Below are 15,872 nucleotides of genomic sequence, written 5' to 3' on the forward strand. Positions count from 1 at the left end.
GCACGGTTGGGTAACCCACACCCGTATTGATGAGAATCCCGTGATAAGGGGAACATGATCTCTGCTTCGACAAGACGTGCCAATAAAACCGCCTCGCGAAACTTGCAGTGGCAGGCTGGGAGGAACGGTTCGAATAATGACCAGGCCGTGGTGTGATGTCACATTATGAAAGGTTGTCAGCAGATTAGATTTGTGGAAATATTATTCTCTCTACGGTGGTATGTGGAATTTGTTTTGCAGAGCCGCACACTATCCTTGTATTCAAAATCTTCTATGGAATATTCGGAGGAGGAACCCGCCTTGCAATGCCGAAGACAATCTGCGCGCCGGACTCATTGTCATTGAAGCCTGGTTCAGGGGCTACTGAGGGAGTCCTGGATTAGGGGGTCCTCGGACAGCCAGACTATATACTTTAGCCGGACTGTTGGACTATGAAGATACAAGATTGAAGACTTCGTCCCGTGTCCGGATGGGACTCTCCTTGGCGTGGAAGGCAAGCTTGGCAATACGGATATGTAGATCTCCTCCCTTGTAACCGACTCTGTGTAACCCTAGCCCCCTCTGGTGTCTATATAAACCGGAGGGTTTGGTCCGTAGGACAACAACAATCATACCATAGGCTAGCTTCTAGGGTTTAGCCTCTACGATCTCGTGGTAGATCAACTGTTGTAATACTTGTTGGGGAACGCAGTAATTTCAAAAAACTTCCTACGCACACGCAAGATCATGGTGATGCATAGCAACGAGAGGGGAGAGTGTGTCCACGTACCCTCGTAGACCGAAAGCGGAAGCGTTAGCACAACGCGGTTGATGTAGTCGTACGTCTTCACGGTCCGACCGATCAAGTACCGAACGCACGGCACCTCCGAGTTCTGCACACGTTCAACTCGATGACGTCCCTCGAACTCCGATCCAGCCAAGCTTTGAGGGAGAGTTTCGTCAGCACGACGGCGTGGTGATGATGATGATGTTCTACCGACGCAGGGCTTCGCCTAAGCACCGCTACAGTATTATCGAGGTGGACTATGGTGGAGGGGGGCACCGCACACGGCTAAAAGATCAAATCAATTGTTGTCTATGGGGTGCCCCCCTCCTCCGTATATAAAGGAGTGGAGGAGGGGGAGGGCCGGCCCTCTCTATGGCGCGCCCTAGGAGGAGTCCTATTCCCATCGGGAGTAGGATTCCCCCCTTCCAAGTAGTAGGAGTAGGAGTCAAGCAAAGGGGAGAGAGAAGAGAAGGAAGGAGGGGGCACAGTCCCTCCCCCTAGTCCGAATTGGACTAGGCATTGGGGGGGCGCGCAGCCTCTCCTCTCTCTTTCCCCTAAAGCCCAATAAGGCCCATATACTCCCCGGCGAATTACCGTAACTCTCCGGTACTCCAAAAAATACCCGAATCACTCGGAACCTTTACGATGTCCGAATATAGTCGTCCAATATATCGATCTTTACGTCTCGATCATTTCGAGACTCCTCGTCATGTCCCCGATCTCATCCGGGACTCCGAACCACCTTCGGTACATCAAAACACATAAACTCATAATATAACCGTCATCGAACTTTAAGCGTGCGGACCCTACGGGTCCGAGAACAATGTAGACATGACCGAGACACGGCTCCGGTCAATAACCAATAGCGGAACCTGGGTGCTCATATTGGCTCCCACATATTCTACGAAGATCTTTATCGGTCAAACCGCATAACAACTTACGTTGTTCCCTTTGTCATCGGTATGTTACTTGCCCGAGATTCGATCGTCGGTATCTCAATACCTAGTTCAATCTCGTTACCGGCAAGTCTCTTTACTCGTTCCGTAATACATCATCCCGCAACTAACTCATTAGTTACAATGCTTGCAAGGCTTATAGTGATGTGCATTACTGAGTGGGCCCAGAGATAACTCTCCGACAATGGGAGTGACAAATCCTAATCTCGAAATATGCCAACCCAACAAGTACCTTCGGAGACACCTGTAGAGCACCTTTATAATCACCTAGTTACGTTGTGACGTTTGGTAGCACACAAAGTGTTCCTCCGGTAAACGGGAGTTGCATAATCTCATAGTCATATAAACATGTATAAGTCATGAAGAAAGCAATAGCAACATACTAAACGATCAAGTGCTAAGCTAACGGAATGGGTCAAGTCAATCACATCATTCTCCTAATGATGTGATCCCGTTAATCAAATGACAACTCATGTCTATGGTTAGGAAACATAACCATCTTTAATTAACGAGCTAGTCAAGTAGAGGCATACTAGTGACACTCTGTTTGTCTATGTATTCACACATGTATTATGTTTCCGGTTAATACAATTCTAGCATGAATAATAAACATTTATCATGATATAAGGAAATAAATAATAACTTTATTATTGCCTCTAGGGCATATTTCCTTCAATACTCATATCATCAAGACCAATCAAGCAGGAAGTAGGGTATTACCTCCATCGAGAGGGCCCGAACCTGGGTAAACATCGTGTCCCCCGCCTCCTGTTACCATCCGCCTCAGACGCATAGTTCGGGACCCCCTACCCGAGATCCGCCGGTTTTGACACCGACAAAGGCCCCTAAGGCTGGGGGAGGGGGCACGGCCCCCTCAGACTTGTACTAAGCTCTGCCACTGTCTCCGCACCTCACATGCCTTACCTATAACATTACTGATACCCAACACATGCCATACCTCTCTCATTCGAGCATTGGAATGCCTAGTGTTTAATGTCCTCCCCTCCTATATCTCATGCGAGGGCATTGCTTTGAAACCTTATATGGCGTTTTGCCAAGATGACCCGACACATCACAAGACCGTGAAAGTTTCGCCCAAAAAATTTACTTTGGCTAGGCATTGTTAGCTCCATATCTTTCCCCATACCAGTACATTCCCTAATGATCCATAATTCTCCACTTGTGTCATCTTGCGTCTGTATTGATTGTGTCATTCCGCAAAGTTAGCAGCCGAATAGAAATTATTTCGTTTTACTCAAATCACACGCAATGAAATCCAGCATATCATGTGTTGGTAAAGGAATAGTCGGAATATGCACTAGGAACTTTGCTTGATTAAATTCCCGTCCCAAAGTCCGTTGCTGGGATCAATAAAATCCTTGTTGGTAAGTTAGGAATACACGTGTCATCCCAAACATTGATTTGATTCCCATTGCTCTCTCTGAATGTGTCCATGTACGAGTGTATGAACACCTGCCGTTATGATTTGCCAAGTAAACGTCGCCCTCTCCTTCAAGGTAGCATTAAAAAGATCTCCATTTGGATAATACTTAGCCCTTAGAACACAAGCAGAAAGAGAATCAGGAATGGCAATTAATCTCCACGATTTCTTCACTTTACAAAGTTGAAATGATCGATGTCTCTAAATCACAGACCCCCTTCCTTCTTCGGTAAGCACATTTTCTACCAGGTAAATCAATGTAATCTTTTTTGTTTATGTTCATCACACCACCAATACTGTGACACCGCGTCTGTGATTCCTTTACAAGTGTGTTTTGTAATTTTGAAGCCCCACATTGCATATGATGTGACAAGCTGCACAACTGACTTGAGTAGCACCTCTTTGCCACATGCTCATATTTACATCCCCTTCCACCTGACGATTCTTTTAACCACACAATCTAGAAAGAATCAGAAGTAATCACTCTTATCTAGACCAATTGTTGTTGGTAGGCCTAGCTATGTATCGGATAAAGCCTATGTCATGATGTTAAGAATTTGTACATATTTGCTTTATCATCTCCACCATAGTGTTTAAAATTGAAAAATACTAGATTTATCAACACTAACCTTTTCTTCGATGACAACACAATAGGAATAAAAAACTCCTTTTCAGCATTCAACATTCTCGGTATTTGCCTTCATCAAGATTAGTGAGTTATGCACAAACAAGAGATTTGTGGTTACATGTTTAGTGAACGTTCTTCCAAATTTTTGGTAGAGCTCCTCTCTCCCACTCTCTGCATCAAAATACTAGAAAAATCCGTGATCTATTTTCTAAAACTTACCAAAAACACATTCCTAAGTTTTATATATTAAAAAAACACGCACATAGATATCGAGTTCAAACTTACTAGCGTAATATTTTTAAATAATATAGCGATCATGTGACATGCATACATAAAATAAGAAAATGAGAATCCTACTTGTTTTGAAACTTAACCTCTAACACTACGATTTTCTCATTTATAGCCAAGTCAGAAATGGTCATATATTTTATGAAAACTTATATGAATAACTCTCTAGCTAATGTTCTTGAATAAGCATTTTCTTTTGTTAAGATTTATGGGTATGTTTTGATGTACCCAGATTCTAAAAATTGTTTCCCCGCTCCATCCCTCTCATCAAGCACAATCTCTCTCTCTCTCTCCCCCCCCCCCCCTCCCACTTGCCCATCGAGAGCGACAAAAGACAAAAGTAATTCAACCCTAGCCGCCGCCATCAAGCTCATCTCATTCATCATTTCCACTTCCAAACACCGTCCACATCAAGAACACACATTTCAACCTTGGAGAAAGACTGGAAGTGAGCCACCGCCGGTGGGCGCAGCTATGGGCCACCGCCGCCGCGCCACCATCATCCACCTGGCTGCCCCCATCACCATCATCAACACCCCTTCTCCTTCACCCATCACAGTCTTAGTGATGGGTTGTAACAACTCTTGAACCCCCCTTTATGTGATGTTATTTAAGTAATTGTTGGCTATGGACCGGTCGGCTAGTAAGCGGTTATTTGATATATGTGTCTATTCATGTGTCTCTCTTTGTGTTGATTATTTACCTTTGCAGTAATTAAGTGATTGGAGATGTCCGATCCATCGGCGTAGTTGGAGACATCCAACTCCCTAGCTCAAACATGAAGTTGATAGATAGTTGCGCAAACCGATAGACCTTCGGGGTGACATGCCATTGATATCTTGAGGGAAACACAGTTATTCTAGGAGTCACGGTTGTCCATAGAACGTATTGCCTTCGCACCTGTCTTTGTGACCTCAATGTCTTTCATTAGCCGCCACAGGTATGGGACAGGAAGTAGGACGATTGAGTTGTCTCGACATGGTGTGTCTTGAGAGACAATGTTATGTGAGGGACCGTCCACCATTTGTATATTGCCGTATACTATAATACACGTACCGACTTAGCCACAACATGGCACAATCGAAAAAGCTTAACTCCATCCCGCGCCGGGGCCGAACAAGAGCGTGCCTAGACGTCAGCGATCTCGTCATCTAAAACATCACACATTTCTCCGTAGTTTATTTTCTCTGTTTAGTTTAGTATTTATTTTCCGTTTTCTCTAGTACTTAGTTCAATTCTCTCTTTTGCTGCTTTCTCTGGCAACCAACTTAAGTGAACTATTTTCAAACTCCGGTTCGGATGTGAGCATAGTTGCGCAAGTGACAACACGACTGCGGGGAATGGAGCACCTTCCTTTCTCGCTTCGTGCGGGATCGACAAAACCTCACTACGAAATTGCTACATAGCCCCATGCACTTGCAGGTCATCAAGTATCATAGTGGTCTCATTTAGTACGTTTTCAGCCTCCATTTGTGCATACATGCAACCATGTCCTGTATATCCTTCTCAAATTGTCCGGTCAAATGCATGTGATTTGTAGGGATGAGGAGAGAGAGAGAGCGAAAAGAAAGAGAAAAGGTGGTTTGGGTGGGCCACATCCTACGTGGAGGGCTGCCCGGACATCCTCTTATCTCTCCCCATATTTGATATGGATATGAGAATTTGCGGACAACCGGGTCAAATGGGGACAAAGTGGGGTGGGGGTTGGCTGCCTTTTTTCTTTCTCTCTTCTGTTTGCACAGTGATCGGGCTGTTCTCCCGGGCGTACGGGGAGGATTTGGGTGGCCCCGTTGTAGATGCTCTAAGTTAGTACCCCCTCACTTCCGGTTTAAAGGGATATATAAATACTCCCTCTGGTCCTTTTTACTCCACGTATAAAATTTGTTTGAAAGTCAAACGTCATAAAATCTGACCGTATTTATATGAAAAAATATGAACATCAACAATACTAAAATTATACAATATGAAAATTAAATTCACGACGCATCAAATGATATTGATTTCATATTGTCAGTGTTGATTGTTTATAAAGTTGGTCAAACTTTATGAAGTTTAACTTCAGAAAAATATTATATGGAGACTAAAAAGAACCGGAGGGTGTAGTAATGTACTAGATATATTATTCCCTCCGCCTCGATGCATGGGGATGGACATCCGCATAGTTTTAGATCATCGATTTGACTCGTAAAACTAGGTTATATGTCTTCAAAAGCATATTATTGGACTCATATAAAAATATATTTCTAATTTTTTATTACATATAATACTCATTTAGCTAGTTAAATTGACGACCTAGAACTACGCGCATGCCTTATGCACCGAGACGGAGGGAGTATTCTACTTCTTCTGTATTGCGCAGTACTCCCTCTGTTTTTATTTACTCCGCATAATAGTTTTGGCTGAAGTCAAACTTTATAAAGTTTGTCCAAGTTTATAGAAAACAACATGAACATTTACAATAAGGCTGGTCGTAGTGGGAGTATTATAAGTAGTATCATGTATGTCAATTAGTATCATATTATGATATCGTATCATAATAAATTATATGCTACTATGTATCATGCATGATATGACAATAAATAATACTCCCTCCGTCCCAAAATTCTTGTCTTAGATTTGTCTAAATACGGATGTATCTAGTTACGTTAGATACATCCGTATCTAGACAAATCTAGGACAAGAATTTTGGGACGGAGGAAGTATTACTTATGATATTATGCACTACGGATTTAGTATCATATATTAGTATATGCTTCCCATTACAACCAACCTAACAAATCTATATGACATGAAAACATGTTCAATGACGAATCTAATGATATTTGCTTTGGTGGTGTATATGATGATATTTTTTCTACAAGCTTGATCAAAGTTTATAAAGTTTAACTTTAGACAAAGGTAATATGCTGAGTAAATAAAAACAAAGAGAGTATTTTTAAAGACATTTATTTATTATCATTTATTAAATGCTCTAGACCAGCCACTGCCAGCAGTAGTTTGGGAAGAGTTACTTTCAACACCCCTGCTACTGCAATCAATCCCAGCGTTTTGAGCCCGTAGAACGGGTCCATCCGAGTCGTCCATCCCCTACGGCCACCTCTCCACCAACCAACCGCGTCTCCTCCTCCGTCTTTACTTCACGTTTTCTCCCCTGTCGACCAAGCCGAAGCTTTTACATCACGTTTCAGTTTTCACGGTCACAGGTCGCAGCTACACTAGCTACAAAAAAAAAAAAAAGGTACGACTAGGAAGCGTTCGCGAGAGAAAGCAGAGGCGCGTGACCTTCTTCCACTTTAGCAGTCCACCACGGGTCGCACGCCCGGCACCCCCTGCTGCAGCATGGGCCCCGCCGTGCTCGCGCCCCACATGCCAGCTGCACACCTGGCCCGTGCCACCACGCCAAGCCACGAGCCTATTGCGAAACTACGCACGAGAACGAGGCGAGAATTGCGACCGGGCCGGGGGAGAGCACATAAATAAACACCACCGGCCCGTTTCCGCTCCTGTACTCTCTTCCCCCCTCTCTCTTCCTTCCTCTGCTTCTGCCAACTGGAAGTCTACTCTAGAAGCATTAAAGACGAAGGAATTCCCGAGACGAGCATCTCCGCTGCGCTGCCGTTCCAAGCGTCGCCCACGCACGCGGCGGCGCTGCCAGCTTGTTGATCGGGGAGTTCACGCGCGCTCGGCGGGCGATGGGGCGGCCGCCGGCTGCGTCGCGGCGTCTCGCGGCGGCGGTGGCGGTGGCGGTGGCGATTTTGTTGCTGGTCATCGCGTCGGCGGCGGAGGAGCGCGGGCAGAGGGGTGTGGCCGTGCGGCAGGGCGAGGGGCGAGGAAGCCACCACCGGCACGCGTACGCGGCGATGATGTACATGGGGACGCCGCGGGACTACGAGTTCTACGTGGCGGTGCGCGTGATGATGCGCTCCCTCTCCAGGGTCGGCGCCGACGCCGACCGTGTCCTCATCGCCTCCTCCGACGTGCCCCTCGACTGGGTCCGCGCAATGTGAGTGCGCGCCCGCCCCCTCCCTCCCTTGGCCTCTTCCGCCGCTTTGCTTCCGTTTGGACGCAGTTGACCGCGAGCAGAAACGGATTGGAGCTCCATTGCTGACGCGTTGCAATTAATTTTTAGTATTAAATTATATGCAAGCGTTTCTTTCCTTTTCTTTTTTGACAATGGCAAGCGTTTCTTTCCTTGTGTTGGTGGGGAGTGGGGACGAAGGCGAAGACGAGGGGGTTGTTTTTGGGAAGTAACTCGTCCGCGCGATGGTTTTGCGGGGGCGAGTCCTGGGCACCTGCAGATACGATTATAGTACTATAGGAAGGTTCTGGAGTATTTTTTTATCTAGTCTCCATGCTGTTTTTTACATAGTCTCCGTGCTGTTTACCACAAGGGATATTCAGTGCATGCTCAGTCTGCTCAGTAAGTGAATGTTCTTGTCATTAGTTCTTTATTTCCCTCAAGGAATATGCTGTTTAACGTGAGTACATGCTACTATGAGGTTTGACGAGTATTTGTTTGGTGGCTTCTCTTATAAGAAATCAGTTGGTTTCCAGTTAGAGTGGTCAACTTTCCTTCCTCCTAATAAAATTGAGTGCAGAATATATGTTTTGGATATGGTCAAAGCCGAAATGATTGGTTTGAACTTTGAACCATGACTCCGCCCCGATAATCGCTAATTCGTTTATAAAATGCAACGCGAACAAATATATTCATTCCGTTCCCAGTATGAATTGAAATATGACATTTGTGATGGTGGTGAACGGAAACAGGAGGGAGGAGGATGGCATGAGGGTGGTGGTTGTCGAGAACCTGAAGAATCCTTACGAGGGCAACCTTGGAGGAATGAACAGGAGGTTTAAGCTGACACTGAACAAGCTCTACGCATGGAGCTTGGTCGACTACGAGCGTGTCATCATGATCGACTCCGACAACATCTTCCTCCAGAACACCGATGAGCTCTTCCAGTGCGGCCAGTTCTGTGCTGTTTTCATCAATCCATGCTACTTCCACACTGGCCTTTTCGTGCTCCAGGTATTGTCCCAGTTCTTCTTATGGTTTGTGCTCCCTCCGTAAAGAAATATAACAGCGTTTTAGATCACTAAATTAGTGATCTAAACGCTCTTCTATTTGTTTACAGAGGGAGTACCTTGCAATTGTACCCCCTGTACCAAACGTCAAACTCTTCTTCTGCTTGAAATGTTATGGGCCTGTTGAGTTGATCATGTGACGATCTGTGTTTAATTAGATGGTATCCTTTAGTATGCTGATTATAGTGCAGTTCCTTTTGGCACATTCAGTTCCTAAATTGAGCCATATTGCTACCTAAATTAAGCCAGTTGAGCAACTATTAATAGATGGTCTTTGGATTGACTCACCAACAATCACATGTGCATGGTTGGCATGATAGCTCCACTAAACCACCACAAGCACATAGCCAGAAGATTTCTCTCAAATAGTCGTCTATATAGTTTCAGATCGGAAGGTATGCAGTGAGCAACACCATTGCATTGATCATAGCTAATGCACCTCAAGATATCTTTTACGCAGATAACAGTTGTCTTTAAAAAGTATCTGATGTTGATGTTTTTATCCAATATATACAGCCTTCTATGGATGTGTTTAATGGCATGCTTCATGACCTGGAGATTGGTCGTGACAACTCTGACGGTGCAGACCAAGGCTTCCTAGTCGGCTGCTTCCCAGACTTGTTGGACAAACCATTGTTCCACCCTCCTGAAAATGGCACCAAACTCAACGGAACATATCGCCTTCCTCTTGGCTATCAGATGGACGCATCATACTACTGTGAGCATCTCTGCGCTTCAGCTCCATTCTCTAACCTTCGTATGTTTGTTGCCTCCAAAGATAATTACCGACATTTTACTGAAATATTGCAGATCTTAAACTCCATTGGCATGTTCCATGCGGGCCTAACAGCGTGATCACATTCCCCAGTGCCCCTTGGTTTAAACCCTGGTACTGGTGGTCCTGGCCAATCTTGCCACTGGGCCTTTCCTGGCACAAGCAACGCTGGGATGATCTTGGGTGAGTGAAAGCAACAATTTACGACCACAATATATACTTGAGCAAATAGAAAAGAAATCATATGTGGCATGCATTCTGCGCATTTAATTTCTGCCTGCTAACATTCCTTCCCTGGTCCACATTTGACAGTTATGCTGCTGAAATTCCTGTGGTCCTCATGGAGCTGCTAATGTACACAGCGATCATAGCCCTCACCAGATTGGCAAGGCCACAGATGACAAAACTGTGCTATAATCGGCGACCTGAGAAACAAGGTGTCCTGGTGCAGTGGCTAATCAAGCTGGCCGGGATTGTGGCCATGGTGGCTGCATATACGATCCCGTTCTTTGTAATCCCATGCACAGTTCATCCAATCATGGGTTGGTCCATGTACCTGTTTGGTGTCCTCGCCTTCTCAACGGCTGTGATCAATGCATTCCTGCTCCCACCGCTTGCTGTGCTCACTGCATGGCTTGGGATTGTTGGAATGCTATTTGTCATGGCATTCCCATGGTACCATGACGGTATCGCGAGGATTCTGGTAGTCGTCGCCTATGCATTTTGCTCTGCACCATTCCTGTGGGCATCCATCGTGAGGGTGATGGACTCGTTGCAAACAATGCTTGAGAGGGATCTGCACTTCCCCCGGCTTGGTGATCCAGCACCTGAGACTGAATTTAGCAAACTGTACTGATTCTTTTGTAAAGGTTTGATATGCTTCATCATGATCATATGGACAGCTGATTCTTGATTCATTCTGACTGTTTTGTCTCCAGCAATCTGCTTTGTATCAGAAGTAACTTTGAAACATTGCCTGAGCAACTAATATTTAAATGCAGATACAGAAAAGATAGATCAGTTGTACTGAACTTAACTAAAAAAGGGCATGTTCATTGCATCCAGGGGGGAATGGGAACTGTTGTAAATTAACTAAAAAAGGGCATATTCATTGCAGACGGTTCAAACTATGTTTCAGCAAGTTATTTCCTGTCTCCGCGAATGGAAATATGCATATAGTTGATTTAACTGAAAGCTTTTCTTTTCATTTTTCTGGAAAAGAGAGTCTCGTGGACTTGGGGACTCGATACCGAACGGTTGAAAGCTATCAAAATGTAGACGGTTCATCATAACGTTAATCTAGAGATCTATGAATCAGGTACATATGTATCTCGAAAACGAAGTGTAGATACAGAATCCATAAGAGAGCTAAAGATGAGATTGCATAGTCAATTGAAGTTAGCTGATCGTATTATATGTTCAGGATGTAAAGCCCTCTCTAACAGAACACAATGGTTAAATTCTACTAGCAGTAGGCAGTGTCTTGTCTAAAGTTGGAAATGGTGGACACCCATTCCTAAATTTCAGCATCTTGCCTTGGTTTTGCGATTAATTTGTCCTGCAGTTCCTGTTGCCTAGGAAGAACAATCTGAGCGCCTTGACCTGATGACGAGAAGTATCTATCCAGAATCATCTACAGCCAAAGTAAACTATAGTCAAGTTGGAAGTTGGGACACACAAAAGCCGGTAAAAAGTATGAATAGGCCAGAATGATATGTACCACAGCAGCATACGCATCAGATTTGTCGTCACGGGCAGACTTCTTAACACCCCTGAAGAACATGAGTTGTAGACCGAGACAGCTTCCTAGTGAGATTTATGCAACTTGTTTTTTTGGTGGTTTTCGGAGTAAAGTTTATGACAGGCAGTAGCAAACTTGCCATCCATGACAGGGTAGACGGCCTACCTTGAGATCATGTAATGGAGGGCGTCCACTGATGTTCCATGTTCATCCTGCAGATAAACCCTCAGGCCCCTGCGCTGTTCAAACAAACACACTGAGACACTGAACCCCCTCTACTAGACTGAAGTGAAGAACACTGCAACAAGCCTAACTCAGAAGACCAGGCAACGCCAGCGCACGCACCTGTCGGCCGCTTGGACAGCAAGCCTTCCGACGACGCTCCGCACTTTGTTGGACTGCGGCGTCTCTCTACCGTCGGCCGAGACCGGCAGCCCGATGATCAGCTCGCCCGCCTCCTGCGAAACGGAGCAGGAGCAGCAAATTCACGCGCAATTGAAATGCCTGGCAGACTCAGGGCACAGAGAAGAGAACAACATAAATGAATGAATTTCTACCTGCTGTTGAGCTACATCGAGCAGCATCAGCTCCAGCTTCTGGCCCCGCAGCTTCAGAACCTGACGGAATCCACTAACCCATCTTCAGACCCCAAATAAACCGAACGGAGCAAAGCGTAGTGGTAGATTTCGAGTGTGAGGGCGCGTACGGTGAGGGGACGGGGCTGGGTGATGCCACGGCCGACGGCGAGCCCTGTGCGTGCGGCGCCCAGGTCCACGCCAAGGCTGAACCCGCCGCCGTGCCAGAGCGGCCGGCGCGCGTTCGGCTGGAGCCTGGCAGGAAGCTCGCCTCCGGCGTCCCCGCTGCAGGTGGCGGGAGGAGGCGAGGCCCTCGAAATTCCTGCCCTTTGGCGCCGCGGTAGGCGCAGTGGAAGAATTCGCGGGTAGGCGGCGGCCCGTGGGAGCGGCACCGGCGCCACTGGCTTCGCGGTTGCCATGGCGAACCCGCGTAGACGGGCAGTGCGATAGAGACCCCCTGCCATTTTGTGGCTGGATTTGGTTGGATAAGGGCCCTTATGGGCTTTATTGATCCAAGTAACCTTCGCTGAGCCTGTCAGTCACCTGGGCCCGTTAACGTTGGCTCACTTTGCTCGGCGGCCCAGCGTAGCACGATCAAGGCATACAAACTGCACAACTTGAGCTAGACTTTGCTTGGTTCACCATTTGTCCATAGCCCGTGGGTAAAAAACAGCTCCAATAGCAGACCAAAAAATTGCTACAGGAGTGATATATTTAGGTCTAACAAGCACAAGACAAAAGACGAAAACCACAACTGTGGGAACGCCAACCGCCTGATCTGCAATTTTCCGCCGCGACCACCGACGACCATCGGATGCCATGGAAGGAATCCTCGACTCGACTGCCGCCACCTGCAGCCTCCCCGCCATGACCATCGTCCCAGCAGTCGCCCCTCCCGTGCTTCCCGCCGCCGGTGCCGAGGAGCCGAAGGCCGTCCGCTTTATAGGACTTGGACCGCCACCAACCACCGCCGTGGCCGCCGGCGAAGCATTGTAGGACCACGCCAAGGCTTCCCTGCAAGCGAAGAAGCTGGCTGGGAAGAGGCCACCGCGAGATCCATTGGCCAGGGTTGCAACCCACACGAAGAAGAAGGCAACTACACCGAAGGCCTGCCCATCGGCGATCCCTCCCACCACGCCCCAACTCCTCTAACACCGCCTAGGGCCCATTTGGCCACCGCTCCCACTGCCGCATAACGACGGACAGACGTCACCCGTCGTCACAACCGCCAGCATCCCCAATGTGTTCACTGAAATGACCAAGAGGTAAAAAATCGTTTTATGTTTTTCTTTGATTTTCATGTGCCTTTTCACTTTGTGTGCAATTTTTGATGTGATGTGCATGTCTTCTGTTCAGATTTGACGTATGTAGTGTGGATGATGAATTTTTATTTCCATCAGTAGAAGTTCCGTCTCAAGAATCTGCACTGCAAGAAGAGCACCTTCGTGACATGGAAGATGAGGGTTTTGTTGATGCGAGCAAATTACACTACCAAAGAGGACAAGTTGTTGTGTGATGCATGGAAGAAAATTGGTCCTGATGCTGTTATAGGTATTGAGCAACCAATCTCAAGTTATCAGGACTGTATCTGTTGTAAGTGCATCTAGTGACCCTTAGTGATTTTGGTGTATTGAAGACTTATAGGTTAAGGGACTAATGCGTTTGTGAGTGTACACAGGTCTATAAGTCTATGATGAGTTTGACATTTAGAGAGAAAGTCGACCCCTAAAAATGAATGTCTTCAATTGAAGACTTTGGCTTTCTGAAGACTTTGAAAGTGAAGAAATTGGTGTGACCGTGAAGACTTGATATTCATGCGAGGAACATGAAGCGTGAAGACTTTGTTTTCGTAGTTTCATTTTCTCTTTCTTGAGTCATAGGAAATACCATACTGTTAAAGAGGGTCGAGGAAAAACTAAGGAAAAGTTTCCAAGTGATTCTCATCTCAAAATCCTATACCTACCGATCCCTTCGAGTGAAGTCATTGGAAATCTCATACAGTTCAGTCAATTTCTTTAGTGATAGAGACGAAGTTCTTCTGATCTCTGAGAAATTTGTTCTGACTGAGGAGTTAGGAATTCGCCAGTCCGGATTGCATACTAGTGAGGAACATGATAGCCCCCAGGAATTTGAACCTCAAATTTCCGACCGTTGCTGTGCTATGCGCCAGCTGTCCCAAAATATCTTATCCACCTAATGGTCATATCATTGAAGGGCATTTATATCTTATCATGTCGGGCTGCTCCCTAGGCTATAAATAGCCGCCCCCTACAACCACTAGCTGGTTGGTTGCTCCGAGAGAAACTGGCAGTTGTCATTGAGAGCATCCCATCCTCCGAGGACTTTGAGCGAAAATCATCAAGTGAGGAAAACCCAAACCCAAAAACACCTACAAACCCAAAGTGATTGAGCATCACTGAAGAGATTGTTCCTGTGTGGATCCGATGCTTGTTACCTTTGAGGACTGTGCATCCTTCAGACGGTTAGGCGTCATGGTCTAGAGCATCCAAGAGGAAACTGTGGATCGCTGAGTGACCGAGTTTGTGAAGTTTTGGAAGTCAACTGAAGACTTACCACGAGTGATTGGGCGAGGTCTGTGTGACCTTAGCTCAAGGAGAATACAGTGAGGACTGTGTGTCCTCAGGTTTAAATACCTAGCCGCTCCAACCAGACGTAGAACTGTCACAGCAATTGGAGCTGGTCTACCAAATCACTGTCTTCACCGAGCTAACTGGTTCTATTTCATCAACCCTTTCATTTCCTCATTACTGTGTTGTTGTCCTTGATCGATACTGTTTGAAGACATTGACTGAAGACTTTCTCTATTTACTCAGTTCAATTTCTTCAGTCAGTTTGTTTTCAGCCTGCTTATCCTGTGTTTACGCTACCTGTACTCTGTGCTTGTTTTCATTTCATCATGATGACTGTGCTACTGTTCTGTTATGCTTGCATCTGAGAACTTATTCCACTACTAGTTGTTCGTGACTTAGGAATTTCCTCACTGTGAAATTCCTCGGTGAAGATTTTGTAAAAATTGCCTATTCACCCCCCTCTAGTCGATATAACGCACTTTCAATTGGTATCAGAGCGAGGTACTCCCTTCTTCTATGTGATTTTGGTTTAACCGCCTGGAGTTTTAGTTATGTCGACCGCAGGAATGAAGAAAGTGACATGCCCCATCTTTGGCGGTCATGATTATCCCAAGTGGAAGGCCATGATGAAGAAGCGCCTCATGGTGATGAACAGCGAACTGTGGACCGGCACTGAGATTGGTCTTACTGATCTATGCAAGATGGCGGAGGCTGATGATATTCGCAAGTACACTCTACTTAACCTCATGGCGAAGGACATCATCTGCTCCTGTTTGTCCCAAAATCAGTCCAGGAACATTATGCATCTCAGCCATGCAAAGCTTATCTGGGACCGACTCTCTGAGGTCTATGAAGGTCATCGAACTTGTCATGATTCCTGGTTTGAGGATTTCAAGGAATCGCTCAATGCGATGACTTTCGATCTAGAACCATCATCCTCTGCACCATGCCTTATGGCAAAAGGTGCCAAGGTAACTGAATGCTACCTATCTGAGTCTAGTGATGATGAATCTGGTGATGAAT

General features: G+C 46.0%; 2 protein-coding genes across 2 annotated transcripts; one reads left to right on the forward strand and one right to left on the reverse strand.

Moving 5' to 3' along the window:
- The first annotated feature begins 7,583 nt into the window (after positions 1–7,583).
- LOC123181618 (putative glucuronosyltransferase PGSIP8) lies at positions 7,584–10,859 on the forward strand. Its single transcript, XM_044593926.1, has 5 exons — positions 7,584–8,082; positions 8,850–9,111; positions 9,684–9,885; positions 9,978–10,125; positions 10,255–10,859. Exons 1-5 carry the CDS (start codon positions 7,772–7,774, stop codon positions 10,796–10,798), a joined length of 1,467 nt encoding a protein of 488 aa, XP_044449861.1. The 5' UTR covers positions 7,584–7,771; the 3' UTR covers positions 10,799–10,859.
- A 348-nt stretch (positions 10,860–11,207) lies between these two features.
- LOC123181619 (putative pre-16S rRNA nuclease) lies at positions 11,208–12,722 on the reverse strand. Its single transcript, XM_044593927.1, has 6 exons — positions 12,390–12,722; positions 12,241–12,300; positions 12,029–12,141; positions 11,849–11,917; positions 11,663–11,714; positions 11,208–11,575 (listed from the first exon to the last, which is right to left on the reverse strand). Exons 1-6 carry the CDS (start codon positions 12,720–12,722, stop codon positions 11,459–11,461), a joined length of 744 nt encoding a protein of 247 aa, XP_044449862.1. The 3' UTR covers positions 11,208–11,458.
- Between the last annotated feature and the right edge of the window lie 3,150 nt (positions 12,723–15,872).

This window comes from Triticum aestivum, chromosome 1D (assembly GCF_018294505.1).
Source record: "Triticum aestivum cultivar Chinese Spring chromosome 1D, IWGSC CS RefSeq v2.1, whole genome shotgun sequence".
Classification (NCBI taxonomy): Eukaryota; Viridiplantae; Streptophyta; class Magnoliopsida; order Poales; family Poaceae; genus Triticum; species Triticum aestivum.

Coding starts and splice junctions, on each gene's coding strand:
- LOC123181618 (XM_044593926.1), top strand. CDS start 7,772: ATGGGGCGGCCGCCGGCTGCGTCGCGGCGTCTCGCGGCGGCGGTGGCG. Junction 9,886..9,977: donor GATGGACGCATCATACTACT/GTGAGCATCTCT, acceptor GAAATATTGCAG/ATCTTAAACTCCATTGGCAT. Junction 10,126..10,254: donor CAACGCTGGGATGATCTTGG/GTGAGTGAAAGC, acceptor CACATTTGACAG/TTATGCTGCTGAAATTCCTG.
- LOC123181619 (XM_044593927.1), bottom strand. CDS start 12,722: ATGGCAGGGGGTCTCTATCGCACTGCCCGTCTACGCGGGTTCGCCATG. Junction 12,301..12,389: donor CCCAGCCCCGTCCCCTCACC/GTACGCGCCCTC, acceptor GGATTCCGTCAG/GTTCTGAAGCTGCGGGGCCA. Junction 11,918..12,028: donor GCTGTCCAAGCGGCCGACAG/GTGCGTGCGCTG, acceptor TGAACAGCGCAG/GGGCCTGAGGGTTTATCTGC.